Source organism: Macrotis lagotis, chromosome 2 (genome assembly GCF_037893015.1).
Source record: "Macrotis lagotis isolate mMagLag1 chromosome 2, bilby.v1.9.chrom.fasta, whole genome shotgun sequence".
Classification (NCBI taxonomy): domain Eukaryota; kingdom Metazoa; phylum Chordata; class Mammalia; order Peramelemorphia; family Peramelidae; genus Macrotis; species Macrotis lagotis.
The window spans coordinates 42892434-42917361 of NC_133659.1; the positions used below are offsets into that span (position 1 = coordinate 42892434).

A 24928-nucleotide genomic window follows, 5' to 3' on the forward strand; every position below is an offset into this window, starting at 1 on the left:
TGTGCAGAAAGCAGACTTGGTCTGTTGCTGGGACTGTACTCAAATACATTCCAACTTCATAAAACCTGCAAGGAAGGGCTTGCATTCTTTTGTTATAATTTTCAAGAACCCCGGGAAAAAGCAGAATCTTAGATCCACAGAGTAGAGTTCTATGGAGGGTTTTGATATTATCTTCAAAATTAAAAGGGAAATATTCTTAAGGAAGAAAACAATCAATAAAACATATACCTGTCTGTGTGGGTAATTCTTCAAGATTTTCATTTACAAATGGGCCCAGAGCAATGGTATGAATAGTTGAACCACTGTTGATCACAGTGGACATACAATTGCTGATATTCTCATCTCCTCCACTGGTTGCTAATATTATCACAGAGCCATATGCATTTCCATTCAGACTTTCAACCACCTGGAAATAGATGATGCATTATTAGGGGGATTCTAATTAAATTATTATAGGAAAACTGAGTGGTACAATAGATAGAGTGCTGGACATGAAGTCAGGAATCAGTCACTCATCTTCCTGAGTGCAAATTTGGCCTCAGACACTTAATAGCTGTGTGGCTCTGGGCAAAACAGTTGACTCTGATTTCCTCAGTTTCATTATTTGCAAAATGAGTTAGAGAAGGTTATATAGAACACCCCAGTATTTTCGCCAAGAAAACCCTAAATAGAATTATGAAGAGTTGGACATGACTGAAATGACTGAAATACAGATTAAGTTTTATATGTATATGTATATATATCCATACATAAATATGCATGTAAGTATATGTATATTAAATCATATTTAATTTACATATAAACAAATATATGTGTAAGTATAGACTCACCTACACTGCACAGGGGTAGGCCAATAACAAAGATGACAATGATAATTAACATTTTTCATTTGGCAAAGCACTTTATATATATAAACTTTGCCTCATGTGAGCACTCCAGATGTGTAAGGGAATTGAGGCTTGGAGAAATTAAGTGAGCTGGGGCGACTAGGTGGTGTAGTGGATAAAGCACCGGCCTTGGAGTCAGGAGTACCTGGGTTCAAATCCGGTCTCAGACACTTAATAATTACCTAGCTGTGTGACCTTGGGCAAGCCACTTAACCCTATTTGCCTTGCAAAAACCTAAAAAAAAAAAAAGAAATTAAGTGAGCTACCCATAGTCATTCAACTACCAAAGGTAGGATTTGAACTCCTGTCTTCCTGACTCCACATTTAAACATTTTGTTATACTATAGAATCCGTATACAATGCCTAGAGACTTAGTAGGGAAGGGGAAGGGCACAAGCATTGATGAAGTGCCTACTATGAGCTGGGTCTGTGCCAAGGGCTTCACAGAGCTTATTTTACTGGACTCTTCCAAAAATCTTGGGGGGTGGGTACTATTTTGACCCCCACTTTACAGTTGGGAAAACTGACACAGACAAAGACTAAGTGACCCTCCCAGTGAATGTCTGAGGCCATAGCTGAGCTACAGTTTTCCTAACTCCAGGTCAGCACTCAATCCATTGGGTCACCTAGTAACCAATGAATGGGCAGCCATGGCAAATGGTTATTTACTAATAAATAAAGCCCTTTAGCTTGCAGCATGGCAATCCTTCAACTACTCAAAAGAACCCAAGAAATGTCAGAATATAGCTATTCAGGCAGTGTGTGTGTGTGTGTGTGTGTGTGTGTGTGTGTGTCTGTGTCTGTGTCTGATGTCTATTTAGTGGAGGATAGTGGAGGCCTTGAGAAAAGAGCAAAATATGGTCATATAGAGATAGGGGATGACATTTATTACCTGAATCCCCATCTGTAGACCCAAACATATATTAGCCCCTGCATCAGGTATCACAGTGGTAGGAAGAGCTGATGATAGCCAACTTCGGTCTTTGTGATTCCTTATCTGATGTGGAGGAGCTCTGACCGATGCTTTGTTGCTGAAGCTTACAATGCCAACATATGAATGAGTTTCAACCACCTGGAGCAGGTAGAATTCAGCTGCTTGGTGCAGTCGGAGGAGCCTGTCAGCCTATGGAACAAAAACCAAAAAAGACCAAAACAGAAATAAATACTATGAAAATGTTAATCAGACTACTCAGCACATGATTAGGTACCTGAAATAAGGCTATCCCAGAAGTCTTGGGCAGTTTTAAGTTTTAACACGAAGCACCACACACTGGGAATGATAGAGATACAAGTGCCACTTGGTAAGTTGTGAGAACCCAAGAATAAATATTATCAGCAGATTGGGGGGGACCACAAATAGTTTCACTGAATACATGGAGGTAGTATTTGGGCTGGGCTTTAAAGGACAGATAGAATGGTCATTCCAGGCAACAGGACTTATTGTTTGCCCTTTGTTCTTGAAGAGGACCAAGACATCAGGGAGGTGATGCCATGACATGCAAGTGACTCAGATTTGAGTGAGGGTGGCCATGTTAAGTCACCAGCCTCTCTTTCTCCTGCAGAGCCATCTGGGTCCAGTGGCCAGATATGGATCAGGTTGATGGGTGATGACACAGGTTGCAGTGGGAGACCTTGGCCTTTTTAAACTGAGATCTTCATCAGAAAGAAATGAGGAAAAGAGAGGCCACTTTTACCTAGTCAAAAAAAAATCAATCTGGGAGAGGAAGACCTTCAGTGTTTCTGACAGAGCATGAAGAAAAGGTGAGGAGGCGAGGTAATAAGAATTCTTTTAAGGCCTATTATGGGCGCTTTACAAATATCTTTTTTGCTCACAACAACCATGGGAGATTGGTTCTGTTATTGTACCCATCTTACTCTTGAGGAAACTGAGGCAGGTAGATGTTCAATGACTTGCCCAGGGTCATACATCTAGTATGTAGCCAAGGCTGCAATTGAATTCAGGTCTTCGTGACTCCAGACCTAGCACTCTATCCATATCTAGCTGCCTAGGAGGGGAGAAAATTAGAACTGTGAATGGACATGGATCATCTGCCTCATTTTGCTACAACACTGAGTAGGAATAATGGAATAGAATTTAAGCTTCTGGAAGACAGTGATTTGGGATTTTATCTCCGTATGTCCGGCCCTTAGATGGGACCTAGTATCTCTGCCTCTTCTTCAAGGGCAATGTAAGCTCTTTGAGGAAAGGATCTCCAACATCTGTGTCTGGCACATGATAGGCAATTGTCATGTACCTGTTGACTGACTAATCAATAGACCTAGAGAGCATTTAAGAACTTTTTGTCAAATTTAATTAAATTGAAAAGGATGAGAAAACACAGGAACCTCAGCTTCTTGTACCCTACCATGAAAAGTTCTATCCCAACCTAATGGCAAAGTTTCTTGTCCCCTTCTCACTTAAATCATTTTTAACCAGAGTTGGAGAGAAAATAAAAGATTCTGCAATCATTTTACCTCCGCCATCCTCCCAGAAACATCCAGAACTAAGCAAATGACTCTGTCCCCAGTCTGGAGCAAGGAAAAGTTGGGTGGACGTGGAAGGATAGCAGCATCCAGGGGGAGGGTCTTTCTAAAGTCAACAGAGTCCATGATGACATCCCATGTGCTTCTCAGGCTGCACATTTGGTTCTGAAGGTTTGGCGCTTCTTGGTTGTGAGTGCTGGCATTACAGAATTCAACCACCTAAGAAATAAAAAGGTCATTTTGTAAGAAGAAACAAAGGTGAGATCTTGTGAGTCCATGAAGGCCAAGCAATTCTTTTTCATTAGCTTCAACAGTCTCTAAACCTCCCTCATCAAAAATGCTGATGTACAGCATAGACAAACCAAAGCTGGATCCAGTTGACCTGAGAAATCCCATAGCATCACAAAACCTCAGAAAAGTTATATTGGAGAATTTAAATTCTTAGATCTTAGACAATGCATAGAGAATTGAAATGCTAAGTCTTTTTTTTCAAATTTTATTTATTTAAGCAATGGGATTAAGTGACTTGGCCAGGGTCACACAGCTAGGTAATTATAAAGTGTCTGAGGTCAAATTTGAACTCAGGTCCTCCTGACTCTAGGTCCAGTGCTTTATCCTCTACAGCACCTAGCTGGCCGATACTAAGTCTTCTTATTCCAAAACTAAATTACTCTATGAATGAGAAGTGACCACAAGAAATCTTGCAGCTGTATGTATCAGGGTCCAGCTGTGGGGGTCCCTGGCCATTCCCTCTGTGGGAGTGACTCAGCTGAACCCTGCCATTCTCACTGTGATACTGATTGTGTCCAGCCTCTTAGAAAGTAAGAACTGGAAGGAAAGAGGGAGGAAGAGCTGCAGGCTAAAGAGGGAATAAAAACTCCAACAAATGAGAAATGAAAAGCACAGTGGACCAGTATCTCTCCTCACAAATTCCTGTGGTCAGAGAGCCAGGTCAGGTCCCTGCAAAGATACTGATTCTTAGCCTTAGTGGAAAGAAGGGTAAAGAGAACAGAAATCAGAAAAAAATGTCTGAGCAGAAGTCATTTTGACTATTATAAATATCCAAATTCATTACAAAGGAAATATGAAAGAAGATGTTATCTTCATCTAGAGAGATGTATGTTTAGAATGATTTTACATATTTATATATTATAATTCTACATTAGCCTTCTCTAGGGAGGGAGGAGAGAAAAAGGAAAAGAAAAAAGAACTGTACATGATAACTTTATTGTATATTTAAATAAAATAGTTATAGTTTATATATTTAATATAAGATATTTCTGTATATTTAAAAGGAATAGCATTTTATACATAAGAAATTTATAGTCACATGAACAATCATTTAAAAATTATACTATATTATAGAAATTCTTATTTTATTCCATAAATTAAAAATAAAATACTTTTTAAAAGAGGAAATAAATGAAAAAGAATGGAGGATTAAAAAGAATATGGCTTAAATTTTTTTAAAAATCAGCTCATAGAGAAAAGAATTAGTAAGAACTTAGAGTCAAACAACTGTAATATTATGAAGGAAAATGATTGTAAGTTCTCCAACCAAAAAGAGAATTCCTCTAATTCTCCAGAAATCATAAATTGCAAAAAACTCAAAACTGGGGGGGGGGGGTTGTTAGAAGATTTGCTTGAATTAGGTTGAACATCAGAGCACTCAATAAAAAAAATTGATATCTATGTACAGCTGTTTGATGCCCCAAGGAAGCTTCTCTTTAGAGCAGAGGTTCTAAAAGACAGATTTGGAAGACAAAAATCGAGAAGGAGATTTGGCAGAAGATAAACAACAAAAAGCAACAACATAAAAAGAATACAGGAATTCTAAGCCTAAGTAAATAACTGTGCAGATGTGGTATACAAAGATGACAAGTATCATAGGTTTCCTAGAAAATCATCATCAAAAACAGAAAAAAAAAATTGAGGGCTTACTGCAGGTTTTCCGAACAACATCAAAAAAACTGTCTAGGGTTTTTAAATTATGACAATTAAGCACTGATTACATGAATTCACAAAGTAGTAGCAAAGGAAAAAACCCAGACTAGAAACTCCAAAGTATACTTTGGTTACATTTCACAATTTTAATAACAAAGGGTCACATTTTTAAAGCAGCCGGGAGAAAGACCTTGAAATATGAAGACATGTCTATTTGAACAGCCTGGAATTATTCCAAAGACAAGAGGAAATTAAAGAGGAGAATAGATTGATTATTAGCTAATTATTGATAAAAGATTAAGTAATCAAATCAATTCTCTTATGTTTCTAACTATTTTTTAAAGCAGATTAAGGAGTAAAAGGGAAAATATGGATCAATTGCCCAAAATGAGCTAAGAGACTAAAAATGTAAGAGTAATTAAAATAGGATAAAAGCAAAGAGGAAGAACAAAATGAAAAATTCAGGAATTAAATCTCCTGATTTCCTTTTGTGAAAAGAATAACCGTCAGAAATTACAACTAGGAAATGAGGAAGTAAGAGCCAGAAGTGTCTGGAGATGAGCCACCATCAATTCCATAGAAGAGTAGGGGCTGTGGGGGAGTAGGAGAAAAACAGTGGATGGGGAAGGATTTGGTTTGGGCAAATTGAAGGAGGTTAGTTCTCTGAATGGAAAAAGGAACATGTGTCACTGAAGAGCTTTGATGGTTGACGTATATGTCTGTGTAAGATATGAGAACCTTATACTCTACCATTTTTCTAGAGAAGGGTTTGATCTCCAGGATCATATTTTTCTAGGAGAGGAGATGTATGAATCTCCAAGAGCAGCCAATACCCAGAATATTAGGGGAAACATGGAAGCAATGATAGCATTAAATGGTGAAAAGTGATTTATGTAAGATTAAGGAGTAGACCTACATCTGTGATTTGCAACACATACTAACTCCCACCACAGGACCATTTTTGACCTTGTTTCCTTTGTGAATTGTCATTTTTAAGCATGAAGAACTCCTGAAAATATCAACAGTGGGATGAGGTTTTCAAATGCAATAACATATAACTGAAACTTTGATCCTGATGTTCTGCCTTCACAAAGCCTTCCCTTCTAAGGATACCTGCTATCTACTCAGATATCATATCTTGTATGTATCTATTGATTTGCATGCCATTTCACCCATTACCATGAAAACTCCTAGAAGGTAAAGGTTGCTCCAGTGCTTATAATAGTGCATGAGGAATCATAGCCATAAGCACTTGTTGATTGTCGATTGATTGATTAGGGATATCAAAAGATAAAGAAATAAGTAAAGGTAAAGGGTATAGTCCAAGAACTAAAATCTAGAATATATTAAAATAGAAGAGATATAATCAGGAGGACAAAGCAAAGGAAAAGTTCACAAGAAAAGGGAGTTACTTAAAATAAGAAATTGGACAAGATGGAAAGAAGGGAAGAATAGGAACCATATTCTAAACTAGATGGGGAAAGATAAAGTTAAAAAAAGGGGCAAAGGAAAAAAGACAGACAGATAGATGCACATGTGTAAGAAAAAATATATACATACATACATACATACATACATACATAGTTGTTACCAGAGTCAGTACAAGGAAATGATTTTAGTTGGAGGTAGAGTTTGTGAGATTTGATGACTTTCAAAGTGGTATATGTAAAATTAAACTGAAGGATATTATTGACTTTAAAAAGAAGCAATTGGGAGAGGATAAAAATCAATACAAAGAAACAAATGGTGGAAAAATATAAGCCAAACCAATGAAACTTTATTTGTGAATGGATTAAATAATTCATTAAGAATGAAAGCAACAGGGGGGCAGAGCTAAGATGGCGGTGTGAAGGCAGCATTTCCCAGGAACTCCTTCCCACAACAAATTATAACTCTAACCAAAATTTAGAGGGGCAGAACCCACAGAAAGACTGAGTGAGTGATACATTTTCCCAGTCCAAGATAACTTAAAAATTCTGTGGGAAAGGTGTGTTTCACCAGGACCAGGGGTTGGAAAAAAAATGCTGCAAATACAGCACAGCACAGAGATGACCACAACAGCTTGAAGGGGCAGTGAGAGAATTCTGCTACACCAGAATGAGTGTGGAGTAAGGAGTACTGGCAGCAGAATCTGCAGTGAGAATCTGGAGAAAGCAGCCTGCTTTCTCTGCTCTCCCCTGGGTTAGGGATCTTCTGTTAGCCTACACTCAGATCCCGGTTCCAGTTTGGACTTCCATACTAAGTAGCCAAGCTGGATCCCTCCTTATAACTGTAGGGCAGAGGGAAGCATGGGGGGGGGCATTTACATATCAAAGCATAGGCAAGAGAGCATAAGACCTTGGAAGAATAAAGGTCCCAGTGGGGTGTCCTCAGAAAACCCCCCAAAAACCCAAAGCCTTGGAAGTGCTCTCTTGGGCTGAGGAAATGAATAAACAACATAAAAAGAAGAATCTGACCATAGAGAATTACTTTAGTCCCTTGCAAGAACAAAGCACATACTCAGATGATGACAAAGTCAAAGCTTCCATATCCAAAAACTCCAAGAGAAATAGAGAATGGGCTCAGACTATGGATGAGCTCAAAAAAGACTTTGGAAAGCAATTAAGGGAGATGGAGGAAGAACTGGGAGGAGAAAACAGAGCGATGCAGAAAAATCATGAAAACCAAATCAACAGCTTGGTGAAAGATATACAAAAAAAAAATGCTGAAGAAAATAATATGCCAAAAACCAGTTTAGACCCAATGGAAAAAGCAAAACAAAAGGCTAATGAGGAGAAGAGTGCCTTAAAAAACAGAATTGACCAATTGGAAAAGGAGATAGAAAAGCTCTCTGAAGAAAATAACTCCTTCAAATGTAGAATGAAACTAAAGGAAGCTGGTGACTTTGCAATAAATCAGGAAGAAATAAAACTCTTCCAAAAAAGCCAAAAATTAGAAGAACATGTGAAATATCTCATTGGGAAAAACAACTAACCTTGAAAACAGATCCAGAAGAAATAATTTAAAAATTATTGGTCTATATGAAAGACACAACCAGGAGAAGAGCCTAGACTTCATTTTTCAAGAAATAATACAGCAAAATTGCCCTGAGATCCTAGAAGCAGAGGGTAAAATAGAAATCAAGAGAATGCAGTCACCTCCTGAAAGAGATCCCAAAAGAAAAACTTCCAGGAATATTATAGCAAAATTCCAAAACTCCCAAATCAAAAAAGAAAATACTAAAAGCTGCCAGAAACAAACAATTCAACTACCGAGACTCCATAGTCAGGATTACACAGGATCTGGCAGCATCAACATTAAGGGCTCATAGAGATTGGAATATGATATTCCAGAAGGCAAAAGATCTTGGTTTACAACTGAGAATCAACTACCCACCAAAACCGAACATCCTCTTTCAGGGGAAAAGATGGACTTTCAATGAAACAGGGGATTTTCAAACTTTCCTATTGAAACAATCAGAGCTGAACAGAAAGTTTGATCTCTAAGTACAGGACTCTGATGAACCATAGAGGGGGTGGATGAGAAGGACTAACTATGAGGAACTTAATGATATTGAACTGTTTCTGTTCCTGCATGGGAAGAAGATATTGATAACTCATATGAACTTGCTCATTTATAAGAGCTGTTAGAAGGAACACATATAGACAGGATATAGGAAGGAGTAGAATATATTGGGGCATAATATAATAAAAAGATGGAGTCAATGGGTGATAAAGGAAAGTACTGGAAGGAAGGGAAAGGAGATGAAGAAGCTAAGAAATTTCACATGAGTCAAGAAAAAGCTTTTTCAATGGAGTGGAGAGGGGGAAGGCAAGGGGGGATGAGTGAGCCTTCATTCTGGGTAGGGAATGTTTTATCTATTGTTAGGTACAGCTAAATTGTCGGTTTTGCTAAAAATGATTTTTCCTTTTTCTTTTTTCTATTTTTATTCAATCTTTGTTACAACAAATAGCTTCTTGGGTAAGAGAAAGAAAAATGGATGTGATCCCAAAACAAAAGGGATGAAAAAATAAGATAAAACTTAAAGAAAATAAAGTCATTTACCTTAGACCAACACCATTGGGTAAGAGGGGAAGGAAAATTGTATGACATTTGGTTTAGTTGGAAAGACCAAGTTATTTCCCTAAGTTGGGAACAAATCTTATTTTTACAAAAATCAAGAACCACTCCCCACCCCATACCCTAACACTTTAGAGATCACAGTATAAGGTACAGAGAAAAGTCAAATCTTATTCTGCTTTGCATGAAAATTGACAGGTAATTGTATTACATTCTAAAGTTATAAGAACAAATTGATGCTATTTTCTTCTCCACCATTACCACCCCACCATCAAATGATAAGATGGGAAAGATAACACCCCCAAAACCAAATTTTCCATAGAAAGTGTTATCATGTTAAACCTATTTCTTAAGTAACATAAACAAGTGCAGGAAGGAGGTGACTACAGCCTAAAATGCAGGGATTTTGTTGGCAAACAACACTTGAGAATCAGAAAAGATCTTTCAGATCAACTCACCCAATCCCATTTTACTGATGAAGAAACTGAGGCTGAGACAAAGTAATTACTTGTCTAAGGTATTATGATCAAGTGAGCTCATAGCTGACAGGACTAGAATCTGAAATCAAGACTTTTGACTTTAAATCTTTCCATTAAGTTCACTTTCTCTCCAATCTCCTTTTAAAGATAAGGAAATGCAGAGTAGCTGGAGCTTTCCCATAACTAGTAAATGATACATTGGAGCTTAGAAATGAAGTAATATACCCCTCTTCAATTATATTCTTTCCAGTACAAGCTGATGATTCATAGTTAAATAGGCTTTCCCCAAAACCAATTCTATTAAAGTTTTCTAACTAAGATCAAGGAATCTTCCAAAACAGATCAGTTAAGGTGCCTTCTTAAGTAGAACAATGGAGGAGGGGTTGGAAATGATTGTGCCAACATTTTTGTTTTTGGAAGGATTGCTAACCCAAGGGTATACTGGGAGAAATCTAACTTGCTTTTTCTTTTTCCAGCAGCTGTTGTTTTTAAGTAATAGGAATTAAACTCTGAGCCTCCGTTTCATTATTTGTAAACTCAGGTGAGGGAACTAGATGCTCTCTTCTGTTCCCTTCTACTTCTTACATTCTGTGATTCTGTAAAATTGGTCTACCCTTCTAAAGACCGAAACGATCCTGATATGATAGGAACAAAGGGGGGATTCTGAATGAAGATGATCTCCAAAGGTCATACTCACAGAAGAGAGACTTTGCATGTACATTATTGATGCGGTGGCATTTTGTGTATTATTATGTATAAATATGCATCCTTCTTTAAAGAGATTGTGAATAACACAGTTTTCTTGGGTGCAAGTATTTTTTTCACAGACAAAAATACCCGTGAGATCTGATGAGCACCTGGAAAACAGAAATAGAGCTGTAATCAGTTTTAGAAATATCCTGTTTCTTCTTTTGGGGGCCACTTACTCATTATTCATTCATCTACCTCATAGTCTGGAAAGTAGTTTTCAAAACCTGTATATATTATTTTAATTATTAACCATTATTCCACTCTATTTTCTATAGTCAACAAACATTAATGAAACACCTCCTATGAGTGAGGTTCTGTGATAAATGCTGGGGATGTCAAGGCAAAAAACAAACAAAAACATGACTCCTTGCCCTCAAGGAGATTACGCTCCATTGGGAGAGATGATATGCAAACAATCATATATAAACATGATATGTAAAAGACAAATTGGAGATGAGTCTTTATACTATATCATTAGTCCCTTGGCCTCTTCTTTGGAGAGGACAGGAGAGGGGAAGGGCTGGAGACAGGGATATGTTGGAGCCAGCTGATCCTAGTTCTCCAATTTCTAAACTGGATTGTTAAATTTTCAGTGTAAACATTTACCCCTGAGAAATTAGAAAATACTACAAATCGGGGTTTCTTTTTTGTTGTTGGTTTTTGTCTTAGACTTAAGTTGGAAAAAATATTAATAATATGAATGAAACTTTAAAGTATATCATGGGCACTTTTTTTTTTTAGAGAGAACCAATATTTAAATATATTCCAGTACATGCTTGGGTGGAGATGTCCAGAGTCAGATCTTTTCTCAGTTGTCTTCTGTTAGGTTGGAAAGAAGACAATAAATGGGCATGGGGAAAATGAGTATATTACAAAATATATTCTGTTAAGTGGAAAACTCATAACTCAACAACTACCTCTCATCAAAAATAATTAATCTGACATTTTGGCATTGACTAACTAAAGAGTTAGACGAGGAGAGTTCAGGCACTTGGCAATAGTGGAACTAGAGGACCCTTGTGGGGGTCTAGTTTTTAGACCTAGACTTTCTCAAGACTAGATGTATGTGTAAAGATTTTTTTCCCCCTGGAAACTTTCAAAACCCCAGATTTTTTTCACTAACTGGTGCCATCTGCTTGTGACATCAAAGCTGGGATACAAATGAGACACACCCGAGCCACACAGTCACACACACGCGTGCTTCTTCAACAAAATATGGCAGTAAAGGTTAGGTTGGCCAGACCCTAGTTATACCCACACCAAACAAAGAAAAATGACAAGAGCCTGGAATTATCTGGCTAGTGAGTCATTAGACCTGCCTCCCAGAGGGTCACTGGCTCTTCTTCCTCTTATCGAAGATCTAAAGTCCTCTCATCCTCTACAGCTGAAAGTCCAGTGGATAAAGAGACAGGTCTAGAATCAGGATAATGTGGGTTTAAGTTTGACCTCAGTTACTTCCTAGCTATGTGACATTGTACAATTCACTACAGCTATTTGCCTCAGTTTCCTCAACTGCAAAATGGGAATAAAAATAATACCTACCTTGAAGAGTTGCTGTGAGAATCACAGAGACAATTTATAAGGCCTTTACCTAACACAGCCTGTGGGATATAGTAAGTGACTTAAAAATACTTGTCTCCTTCCTTCCCTGCTTTTTGATAGAAAGAACTGCCCCTTTGGAGATCTGATTGAGTCCTTGATTCTTGAGTGACTGTAATCTGGGTATTGCCTTGCTTACTTGCTCTCTTCCCTTGCCCTGGGCCCATGACAATCTCAAGTTAAAGACTTTCTTTTGAATAAATAGAAACACATTGCCCCAAATGTCCTATGGTTTTTTAACACAATTGGAGAAATCTAAACTTTTCCTCCCTCTTCCACAAAAGGAAACTTCACAACTTCCAAGATTCTTTCACACTCTCAAATTCTATTGATTCTGAAAAAAACTGGCTTGAAAACCATATAGAAAATACCAACCTGGTGACTTTCACCTGATTGTGTCCGGCCATGTAGAAAGGTTTCTCATTGTTATACTCGTCGAACACACCCCAGCGAAGATGGGCCCATTCATGGACAAAGACTCTGCCTGTGGAGGGGAAAAAAAATGTGTCCATTCTTTTAATTCCTGATAATCAACTGAAATACCAGCCATTACGCAGAGAGGCCTGACTGGTCAATTATAATAACAAATCATTTAGCTCTGGACATCTCTGGCCTGCCCAGAGCTGCTCTCTTGTTGAGCCAAGAGAGTTCAGACTAATTGACCAACAAACAAATTAACAGTTACTTTGAGGACTCATTATTCTCACCCTTCTATTGGATGACGGAGCCAGGGGCCCTGGGTGCAACTCCTTCCTCTAACTCTCTTTGCCTGCATGAGTTACTTCACCTATTTCCTCAACGGTAAAAATGAGCTGATTGAACTAGACGCATCTGAGGTGCTTCCCACTTTTAGTCTGGGGTCTCGTGATCAGGTAATAGAATTCAGTTCCACCATTTAATCCCCACTTGATTCATCCAGTACATGCTTATTAGAGAGGAAAGGCAATGAATGTACCAACTGCCTTTTGGACCTCTTATATATGTCACCAAACTGAACAGAATTCATTACTTTCCGCCTTCCTCAGCTTTCACTTTTGCCAAGTTTTCTCTTACTATTGAGGATTTCATCATCCTTCCAGTAACTGAAGCTCATAACCTCAGTATCGTCTTCAACGCCTCACTCAGGACACACATGAAATCTGTTGCCATATCTCAGGACTTCCATCTTTCCCCTTCTCTCTTCTCATATAGCCACCTCCCTCATCACCTTTTTCCTGTACTGCTGCAACAGCCTCCTAATCAATCTCCCTGACTCATGCCTCTCCCCACTCTAATCTTATAAAGTGAGTTTCCTTAAGTATAAATCTTATCAAGTTAACCTTGCCCCTATTCAGTAAATTTCAGTGGCTTACTATCAATCTTCAGAAACAAATATATAATCTAGTTGATATTTGAAGTTCTTCAGAAACTGACTCTTTCCTATCTATCCAATCTTCTTGTACTGTTACTCAGTCTTTGATGTAGCTACACCTGGCATATTCTTTGAACCTCACCTTCAACTCTGGATTCTGGGCATCCTCATTGGCCATTCCCACCATGTTTGCAATGCTCTCCTTCTTACAAGGACCTCTTTGTTTCCTGACTTTATGCACGTGCTTGCGTGTGTGTTTGTGTTTGTGTGTGTATGTGTGTAAATTTTATTTATTTAAGGCAATAGGGTCAAGTGACTTGCCTGAGGTCACACAGCTAGGCAATCATTAAGTGTATGAGGTCAGATTTGAACTCAGGTCCTCCTGACTCCAGGACTAGTGCTCTATCCACTGCACCACCTAGCTGCCCCCACTCCCCACCTGCCTTCCCTATCTACTCATGCCTTGCCCTAAGAGATAACCTTTCATCCATTCCAACAGGGGCTTATATCTTGTGGATATCTGGTTTTTTTGGATGCTCTCCACTCCATTACAATATGAATTACCCTGAGGTCAGAGGCTGGGGTTTTACCTGTCTTTATATCTTCACGGTATAGCATAGCGCCTAACTCATAGCAATGAATAAATACTTTTTGACTGACTGAAAGATAATTAATAATAAAGTTCTTCCTGTTTTCCCTTCATAATCAACTTTGTGTCTTACAGTTCTAAAGCTTTATTCCCTCTCAGTTTAACTATTCATTTAACTTCCTTAACTGGTCTCCCTCCCACCTGCTCTCCTGTTAATCTGTCTTGTGCATTGCTGCCAAATTAGCCTGCTTAACCCATTGAAAATGTCATACTTCCGCTAACAACTTAATAGATTATAGAATGAGAGAACATAAAACTAGATAATATTTATAAAGCACTCTGCGCATTTTGAAGAACTAGGTGAATACCATTGTTATTCATTTATTATTATTAACACTATTCAACAAAATTCAAACTCCTTATGTCATCATTCAAGGTTTCCCACAATTCAATTCCAACTGATTTTTCCCTAGTTTTAGCTCCTCCTGCTTCTCTAGCTGGGTCCCTTAGCACCAGCAAAATCGGTCTCTTTATTGTCTCTTCAAAACTGTCCCACTCTTCCAACACTGACCTAGACTGTAGACACAGAAGATCCTTTGGACTGAGAGTTCTTTATCTTGGGGAGCCAATGATTCAAAAGAAAATTGATCATTGTATTTTGACAGTATTGGGGTTCTTTTGGTAAATCCTAGCATTATATTTTTGATATTTAAAACATAATTGTTAGAAGTGGCTTCACCAGACTCCCAAAGGGATTCAGGATATACACACAAAATGAGAAGTTCTGTTCTCCCTGCAGTCTGAGCAAGGACCAAGCCACAGTTATTTCTACCTTGCCTCATATTATGTGAATAGCATGTTAAAATGCCTGGATATTTTTGGTACAAACTGCTTCCTAGTCATCTTATGAAATTAATTTTATTGAACCCAATGTGAAATCTTACATTTTTTCCCTACTAATTTTTTTTGTTATAACCAAGGAAAGACATTCATGATATTAAAGGTCTTTCCCAGGTCTCTAAATCTATGATTCTCTTGGCTCACGCACAAAAGCTGTATCTACTAGTTTCTTGTTCACTGCAGCCCAAAGTAATATTTCCCTCCTTTGAACCTCAATGGCATTTATTGACTGAAGCCCTTATAATTGACTTACCATCAACTGAAAGATACAATCCCATTCAGGATATTCTGGGTTTGTATTTCACCTCTAATACTTACTAGTTGTGTTATCCTGGGAAAGATACTTAATCTAAAAGGTTTATGTTGTTTTTTAATTGTGTCTGACTCTTCACGACCCCATTTGGGACTTTCTTGGCAGAGATACTGCCAAGGAAACTGAGGCAAACAGGGTGAAATGACTTGTCCAGAGTCATGCAGCTAGTAAGTATTTGAAACTAGATTTGAATTCAGGAAGATGAGTCAGAAAGACTGCAGGCCTGGCCCTCTATCTCTAGTACCAGCTAGCTGCCCAATAAAAGATTTATGTTATCTATTAAGTTCTACACTTTCTGGTGAAGGAGTATTCAGGTAGATTTGCCAAGGTTATTTCTCATATCTGCACTTTTCATGTGAATTTATCTTTTCACTTAGATTGTAAGTCACCTGTAGGGCTGTAATTCTCTACACTCCCTATAGATAGCATCCAGATTTTTAAAGGTTTTGCATCAGATTTTTTTTTTTTTGCATTAGATTCTTGAAGAAAGGAATTATTTTTTGTCTCTTTTTTTAACTCCAATTCTTAGCAATGTCTTGCACAGATAGAAGCTCAATAAATATTTATAGTCTGAACTATATGGTTTGAACATAGCAGGGGTTTAAAGACCATCTGTTGGTTGATTGACTGATGGACCCCACTTACCTCGTGATCCATAAATGGCATTCAGGTTATCATTCAGTAGAAAGTTAGGAGTGAAATGTATATATTGGCCTTCTTCTCCACACCCTCTATACTGTAGGGTATATGGATCATCTCGGTGTTTCTTATACCAATCAGCTATGATGATATTTGCCTAAAACAACAATACCACATGGATCAAATCAAATATACACAGATACTAAAATCTCACCAGAACACTTTTCCAAAATTTTAAAAATTCTACCTTAAAATGTTTAGTGAAAATAATATAAAATTACAACAAGGCCCCATGACCTTATTTTTCTTCTTAAAAAGTAAATAACAATGGCCACTACTCCTCTTCAATTTAATTTCCTTTAGGGTTAGCTACTAGACCCATTATCTTTTTTAGTATAAGGCATTTTCTTAGGAGGAATATCAATATAGGTTGGCATCTCTTCAATTTATCCTAATTTGTAGATTAATTCTATTTTGTAGAATTTCTGCAGTTTCTATTTTGATAACATGAATGGGCTTATTCACTATTTAGTGCTCTGCCAGGGTCTCTTATATAACCAGGATTTGATGGGAAGTGGACAAGCTGGCAAGTGTCAGCCAAGGGCTATCACCATCACCACCTTCCTCCAGTTAAAAGTTAGCAAGGAAGTATAAAAATCATACCATTAGGCCAGCAATATTCAAAGAAGGTCAAGAGATATAATCTTATTGTGATACCCCTCTCAGAAATAGGAAAGAGAAGAAGCAAGGATTCAACCATAGCCCTTCTTCATCTTGTCTCAAGAAGTAAAGCAATTTCTCCCTAGAGAGGGGTGAGTCAAATTCCATATCATATCTATCCATGCATCTTCACAACTCCTGTACATAAATGTATGACTTTTTCTGCACCTTGAATCCATGACCTCTCTCTGTTAGAAGGAGAGTGAGTATACATCATTGGACTTCTGGGGACATGGTTGATCATTGCCTTGATCAGAGGTCTGAAGTCTGTCCAAGCTGATTTTCTTTACAATATTGGCATTTTTGTACAAAGCTTCTCCAAGTTCTGCTCCCTAATTTGTCATCAGTTTAAACTGTCCAATCTTTAAACTGTCCAAGATTCTCTCATCCCTTCTTCTGGAACAACTATAGTTCATACAATCACACTTTGTCCATTCATTCAATGGATGAACACTCTCTCATAGTCTAGTTCTTTGCCTTTTTCCCCCCCTTTGATTCCCCACTTTGAAATCAAAAAATTTGTTTTGTTTTAATACACTTGAAATAGTCTCCCTCTTAACCTAGTTTAGGGTGTGTGTGTGTGTGTGTGTGTGTGTGTGTGTGTGTGTGTGTGTGTGTGTGTGTATTCAATGTTCCTTTGTCCATTCCAGATAAGAGGGAGGTTTGTTTCCTTCACTTCTCCCACACCTTCCTCCTCCATGTTTTTATATTCTTCTCATGCATTCTTGTTATGAGAAATAACAAGTTGTGCACCCCTCTTCGTTCTCCATTCTATACCAGTGTCTTCCTTTCATTAATCCCTTCTCTTTCCTCTCTTAAAACAGAACCAGAACCCCCAGGTCCTCTGTTTTTCTTAGTCAACTTCCTCAGTGCCTTTTTTTTTTTAAATACATTAAGGTTCTAAAGGGACATTTCTTTATTTTTCTCTCTCTATTAATCTGGTTCCTTCTTACCCCTTACAACATTTTCCCCCAACCCTCAACTTCCCCATGATCCAGTAACACTGACCTCCTTGCTATTCCTCCTACAAGATACTTCATTTCCCAAATCCCTGAATTTTCACTAGTCTCCCATGCCTAGGATCTTCTCTTTTTTCACTGCCACTTCCTGACTTCTCTGGTTTTCCAATAAGATTCAGCTAAACTCCCTTTCCTGATCTCCCTTAATGCCAATCCTTCCCTCTGCTAATTTTCTCCAAATTGTCCTATATGCCGTTGGTTTCTTCATGTTGTCTTCTCCTTGGATCCTCTATTAAGCCATGCCCTCCCATCCCTCAGTGTTCCGTGCTGGTCCCTTTTTTCTTCTCCCTCTTTATTACTTCACTTGATGATCTCATTAGCTCCCCTGGATTTAGTTTTAACTCCATGCTGATGATTCTCAAATTGAACATCACTGCCCTACCTTCCCTGTTGACCTCCCATCTCATATCTCCCATTGCTTTTCAGGCATCTTAGTCATCTTAAACACAAAATATCCAAAAACCAAGCCCATCGTTTATTCCCCTAAACCCTCTCCCCGCTCCCAACATCTATATTACTATTGAGAGGACCACTGTTCTCATAGTCTCTCAGTTTCTCAATGTAGGTGGTCATCCTCAACTTCTCATTCTTTCTCATCCACTTTATAGCTGTGACATCTCCAGCATGCCCTTTCTCTCCTCTGATACTGTTGCCATGCTAGTATGGGACCTCATCCTCTCAGGGAAATGGCAAGCTGCTTACAGGTCTACTTGTCTCAAGCCTCTCCCCGTTCCAATCCATCCTTCATTCGGTCCCCAAAGTGATTTTCCTAAAGTACAAGTCCAACCCATTTATTCTATAAACTCCAATGGATCCCTCCAGGATCAGATGTAAACTCTTTTGTCATTCAAAGCTCTTCTTAACCTAGTCACCACCTTGCCCCCTTAACTTTCTAGTCTCCTTAAACCTTATGTAATCCAATGACACTGGTGGTCTTGCTGTTCCACAAAAGAGACACTCCATCTCTTAACTTGAGGAATGCTTTCTAGCTGTCTCCTATGCCTCCTAAGCAATTTCAGCAGCCTATATAATATTTTCACTCATGCTGATTAGACAAATCAAGGAAATTATGTTGAAATAGTGAAATATTTAATTGGGAAATAAGTGAAAAGTAAATCAATGGAAAACCAATATCATCATCCATTCTTTAACAGGCAATCTCTTATTCTCTTTTCTAGAATTGCCTCTAAAAACATCCCTTCTAAGATTCATGCCTCTGAAACATGGAAAGTGTAGCCAAGGCTCTCTCATGTCCAGATCAAAGATTAGAAAGCTTCATTAGCTTTAGTGAAGCTTTAGTGAATTAGATTTCCACTGATAACATCTATGGTCAATACAGTTTCAGATATGCAGAAAGAACATCAGAGGGAGAAATAAATGCAGATCTTCCCTGACCTCCCTAGAGGTCCCACTTTCTTTCTAGGCTTAAAACTCTCCCAGCATGTTTTAATAACTGCATTTCAATATAATTGGTTTTCTTTGTAATCTTTTGAATTAAAAAATATTATTCTAAGAATGGGTACATAGGCTTTGCCAGACTTCCAAGTAGTACATAATACAATGAATAAAAGGTAAACATCTTGGTATTGCATGATGCCTTCTTTTCAACAGAAGGATAAGGATGAATCTTATCTTTTGTAAGCATATCATACAATAGAAAGAATGATACAATGGAAAGAACACTAGATTTGTCTGTTAGAGAGAATCTAGTTTTAAATCCTGGTTTTGCCATTTTTCTATTGGTATGACCTTGGGCAAGAAATTTCACCTGCTGGGACTTGATTTCCTCATTTTCACAATGAGGAAACCGAGTCTTCATGGTCCCTCACCTCTCTTTCTGGCCATCAGGCACATATTCATTAAAGTAGTTAGTAAAAATGATCAGTAGTTTGTGTTTACCAAAGGCCCTTTCTTATTTAGAGGAAAAAATAAATACTCATATACATTATATATACATATACATACATATCTATATATATTTAAACTAATTTTTTAAAGGACAGGAAAAGACCTTTATTCCCCATTATTCTTCTCTCTTATCTTCATATCCATCTAAAATGGTGATAGAATGTAAAAATATGAAAGCTTTCTAATTAGACTCTCAAGAACTAAAATGCAGTCATATTGGTATATACGTGGGTAGTGTCTCTGTTTATACATGCACATTTATGGTTCCAGACTAGTTGGGAGATGTGAGGACAGGCATATTTCTCTTTATAATTGACAATCAGTGGGGAATGTTAAATTCTGGGCTCCCAACCAAAAATTCCAGGAAGGACCCCCTCTGCTCTTTGGAGCTTGCTTGAATAACAGAATTGTGTTGTTTTGTTTTTGAAACCTTGTCTTTCATAATCTTCCTTAACTCATGCTCACAAGTCCCCCAAACCATTTTTGGGCATCAGTCTATCCCAAGGAACATTTATTCATTCAATTCAGTGACCTAATTTTTTTAGACATCATTTAAAATTTTGAATTCTATACTTAAGAATATAGATCCAGACCAAAAGAACTTCAGAAGTCATTTAGCAGATGGGAAGAAAAAGGCCCAGAGAGGCCCAGAGACTGAAAAACTTATTCTAGGTCATATAAATGGTGAGACAGGTGGGATTTGAATTTGGGTTCTTTGCCTCTAGAAATAATTTGTTTTCCACTGTATCAAGCTATGTTCCTAGATTCTCAAAAATAACACAAACAACAACCCCAAACTATATTTTATTAAATTCAACTATTTTGCTGAAGTGGGAGAAGGGAAGGGAATAACCATTTCTAGAACACCCATGTTCCAGGCTCTCTACTATACAAGAAGAGAACACTTTGGAGCTCATGTCCTTTTGTACTGTGAAATTGTTCATTTAATGCATGGGTTTCTTTTTTGTATAATTCATGGATCCTTTTGACTGGTAAAGTGGAAGGTAGGTAGGTAGGTAGGTAGGAAGGAAGGGAGGGAGGGAGGGAGAGAAGGAGGAAGGAAATTCTAAATTTCATTTAGAGAATAGTGAAAATAAGATGCAATCCTTAACTAATTTAGCATAATCAAATGTATTTACTGGGAACCTAAGCTTTCTTACCTTTTCATAGGACTCCCATTTGACTTGAGTGTAATTGTGAGATTTCCATGTATCTGGTATTAAGATTTTTACATTCCCAAAATACACTCTTCGTTTTGTGGCATTGAACAAGTAAGAGGAGGCTTCAGTTATCATTCCCTGCATGCAAACACAAGCAGAACATATTGCATCATTCAAAGCTCCCCAGGGCTTTGTCTCATGAATCAACCTGAAAGACTTGTTAACCCAAGTTGAGTGACTAATGAAAAATCTGACTTTCTATTTTTTCAGAAATCATCATAATTTGGAGGAACTGGTTCTAAAGACATTTTTAATGCAAGCTCCCTAAAAGTGGTTTTGGGAAAAGAGGAGTCATCTTGGTTTGCCTTCATTACCCTTTTTGAAGGAGTTTCTAAGATGTTCTTTAACAAATCCTTTTGTCTTACCTGTGAACATGTTGGAACGCATGCATTCTATGACTAGTGAAAGCAATTTATTTCTAATCCTCTGAGAAACCCTAGATAATGCACTATTGATCCGATATGGTATTGCTGACTGAGAATGCTACCCAATTGACAGCAGAATCAGAGAAAGAAAAATAATGCTCTCCTGACTCCCTTCTAATTTCAGCTGTTTAGTGGACACCCCCTTCTCATGCTCTCCTAAAACCTTTCAGACAAAGTTCACAATTAAGATGAAATACATCTGCAGTGCAGTGAGCAGAGGTAAGTTAAGATTGCCATCAGGAAAGCTTTCCAACAATTAGAATAATCCCAAAGTGGATTGAGTTGCCTGAGGAGGTACACCTGCCCCTCCAGCTTCTTGGAGGTCTCCAAGAAGAAGTCAAGATGACTCCTTATGGGTACAATATAGAGGATTCTTTTTCATGAGCAAACTGGATTAGATGGTAATATATGATGGATACTTTAGACTTGGGGCTAAAAGGAACTTGAGAATTATCTACTTTCCTATTAGAGATAAGGAAAGAGAGAGCTTCAGTGAGCCACTCAAAGTCCCATAGCTAGTGAGAAGTAGGGCCAGGACTTGAAGCTAGGTCTTCTGGATCCAAATCCAAGCTTCCTTCACTTATCAAGTTGGCTTTTTAGGACTGTTTCAACTCTGAGACCATGTGATTTTGATAAACTCTCCCAAAATGTTCATGTTTTCTCACTGAAATAGATTTGGATATATCAGTGATGGGATTTATTACCATAATACCATAGCTATTTTCCCATTTTTTACCATAACATAATGGTCCTTTTTCTAACTTATCTTAAGATCATTCAGGACCATGTAATGGAGAGAAGAAAGTACAATAGTCATTCATAATATGATGATTATCTTTCCAATTTTTGCTTTAATGGAAGTTATTTCTTTAAATTATAGCATAAGAAATTAATTTCAAGGGAAAACCCAAGGCTCTAATACTATAAAGCCAATAGCTCTGTGGACAACAAAAGGAGCCAGATCAGTTTGAGATAAACTGAGAGGAGGTAAGCATTAACAGAAATGACATCTGAGGGTCATACTTTGGAAATACCCCCCAACATGCACACTGCCCAGTTGTTCAATTTTTGTTTGGAAAAGGCAGCAGGGCTAGTCTAACAGTGTTAAATTGATGCCTCTGCCACTCACCATAATCTTTGGAATGAGGTTCTGATCTTCTGATACCCTCGGATGAATCGCAACAAGTAACCCCTCATAGACATTGTCTTGTAGCTGCAGGCTGGTCCCCAGCAACAGGAGTTCTGGACTCAGGACAACCAAAAGAATCAGAGATTTCAGACTACAAACAAGAAGCAAATATTTTCTCTTTGGCATACTGGAAACAATGCCCGGGCATCCCAGCTCACTCATGTGCTCTCCACTGTATTCATGATGCCAGAGAGTAAATGCTCCCTGCCGAAACCAGGAAAATTTAGAGTCTTGAATTAAAGTGTTTCCTTTGTAGACGCCCAGGGTGGATCTCTCTGGAACCTGCCTCTACAGATCCTTTTTCTCTAGGCAGTGCTGGACCTGCCCAGCCCTCTAGCTGGTCTTCCTCTCCAATCATGGTTGGGCTGCTACACCTAGCCTGCCAGCTTTTTTGCTCATTTGCTATCTTCTCAGAAAAGGAGAAAGAAAAAGAAATGGAGATTAAAGACAGCCTCAGAGTAGGGTGGGGAAAGAACTTGGCTGGCACCCTTGGTTCAACTGGGATGGAGACCAGATCTCCTGGAGGTCATGACCTTCTGCCTTTGTTCAAGTATGAAGGCAAAAACTTGAGAAAGGTTTCCCTTTAGCCAGGCCTCCTGCCCTCCTTGACAGCCTACCCCTCTCCCCCCCACCCACCCTTTTCCCTTCTCCTAGGGTCATTTTTCTTTCTCAGCTTCAAATTACCTGCTTTTTGGAAGTTTCTGGAAGAAGACTTGTGGTCCTGTCCCTTAGGAAAGACACCTTTCCTTATTGAAAAGGCAACAACTATCAGGTTACCTACAGAGACATCTTGTCAACACTAAGGTGATGGAGGTCAGGCTACAAAAGCCTTTCTTGTTGGCCTCTCTGTTACCTCTCCCTGGGTAGGGCGTAAGAAAAGCTTAATTCCTCAACCTTCCTCTCTATGGGCAGTGGATAACAATATATTTATTTTTCTCTGATGCTCAGGAATACCATCAAATACAGAAACATGTTATTGCAGATTTTGTTGTGAAGTTTGTTTTATTTGCAAATCTTTTACTACCAGTCCTCCTCTGAATGGATCTCTTTGCTCAATTAAAAAAATTACTAAAGGAAAGACAAGGATCTCACATAGGACTCTGCTAGTAGAAATCAGGTTCACCCAGTAGATATCCAAATCAGATGATACTGTTATCGTCTTCCTTCCTACTTATCTATTTCCTCTCCCCATCAGGTTTGCTTGTATTTCAAGTGAGGAGACCAATACAGTCCAGCAGGGTCTCCTTCATACAAAGCTTAGGATTTCTACTGTAAGAATATCATCCTGGGCTGAAATCTGGCCCTGCAAGAAGTCATCAAACCTGCACTAAGTACCTACTATGCTAAGCATTGAGTTAAATCAAGGTAATCTTAGAGCTGGCGATGTTTTCTTGGGATCATACTGGTTCTTAAAGGTCAAAAACTATATGAAACTTCTTGGTTTGCTGTGGGAGGGAGATGCAGGAAAGAGGAGGAAGAAGGAGGGTTTGGGTGCTGAGTATACATCCATCTTGGAGTCATATGGGGAAATGTTGGTCCCCAAGCACCTTCATTCAGAGAAATGATGTTGACTAAGTGATCATCCCTGCCGTGTGGCTGGTGGTAAAAAATGGTAAATTCCAGAGTAAGGTCAGTGAAGTCCTAATGGACCTGGTTAGGTTAGTCTCACCTCTTCAGAGACATTTTCCCTCCCTTTTCCCTTTCCAATCCAATAAGAAGTCACAGTATTAACTGTTCTCCTATCTAGTCTCTAAGGAGGAAAATCTATTTCCTTCACTCGTCACAAGTTTAGTATTATTTGTTGTATTTCCAATGGGAACTGGCCAGTTCCATGCCTACCAGCATGGTAATATCGAATATGAAAAAGGGTTAATAGTCACTACTCTACAGTTTATATACCACTAAAATAAATGGTAGAGAAGGAATGGAAAGAAATCTCAGCAGGAAAAAAAGGAAATAGAAAGAACCTGGAAACAGAACACATTAGAAATTTCACAGTCAATGGTCAGCACTTTCTGACTATGATAGGACTTTCTGACCCAGGGGAGGGAGGAAGTCAGAGTTTGGGCAGGGGGAGGGAGGAAATGTCTTTGAAGGCAGTTTCATCATACCACGAGAACCAATTCCATTAGGCACAACAGTGATTCCTCATCCTCATTTCCCAATACCAAGAACAGTTAGGCAATCACCATAGTCTCTCTCTCAGAATGAAAGAGCTGGAGGTGACAACAAACCCCAAATTTGTTCCTGAGTTTGAGGATATATAATGAAGCCTTCTTTAACCTCCTGCCCAGAACTCCTCATGAGCAAGCCCCAAAAATGTCCAAATGGTTCATGACCTCAGCAGCCAAGAGGGGCTGGAAAAATACCTCAACCCTTCATGCTTACTCTGATGCTAGACTAGATTCCTACATTAGGTTGTAAGCATATCAGCCACCATATCTCAGACAGTT

General features: G+C 38.4%; 1 protein-coding gene across 1 annotated transcript in view; it reads right to left on the reverse strand.

Annotated features, from left to right (window-relative positions):
- The window catches only part of CLCA2 (chloride channel accessory 2), a 44506-nt gene extending 21761 nt beyond the window's left edge, over positions 1 to 22745 (reverse strand). Inside the window, exons 1-8 of the mRNA XM_074221761.1 lie at positions 22416 to 22745; positions 20802 to 20939; positions 16001 to 16151; positions 12578 to 12686; positions 10551 to 10710; positions 3363 to 3590; positions 1780 to 2010; positions 229 to 406 (exon numbers count right to left, since the gene is read on the reverse strand). Of these exons, the coding sequence (XP_074077862.1) occupies positions 229 to 406; positions 1780 to 2010; positions 3363 to 3590; positions 10551 to 10710; positions 12578 to 12686; positions 16001 to 16151; positions 20802 to 20939; positions 22416 to 22637 (1417 nt within the window). The 5' untranslated portion in view covers positions 22638 to 22745. The remainder of the gene's footprint in view (positions 1 to 228; positions 407 to 1779; positions 2011 to 3362; positions 3591 to 10550; positions 10711 to 12577; positions 12687 to 16000; positions 16152 to 20801; positions 20940 to 22415) is intronic.
- Positions 22746 to 24928: the final 2183 nt, after the last annotated feature.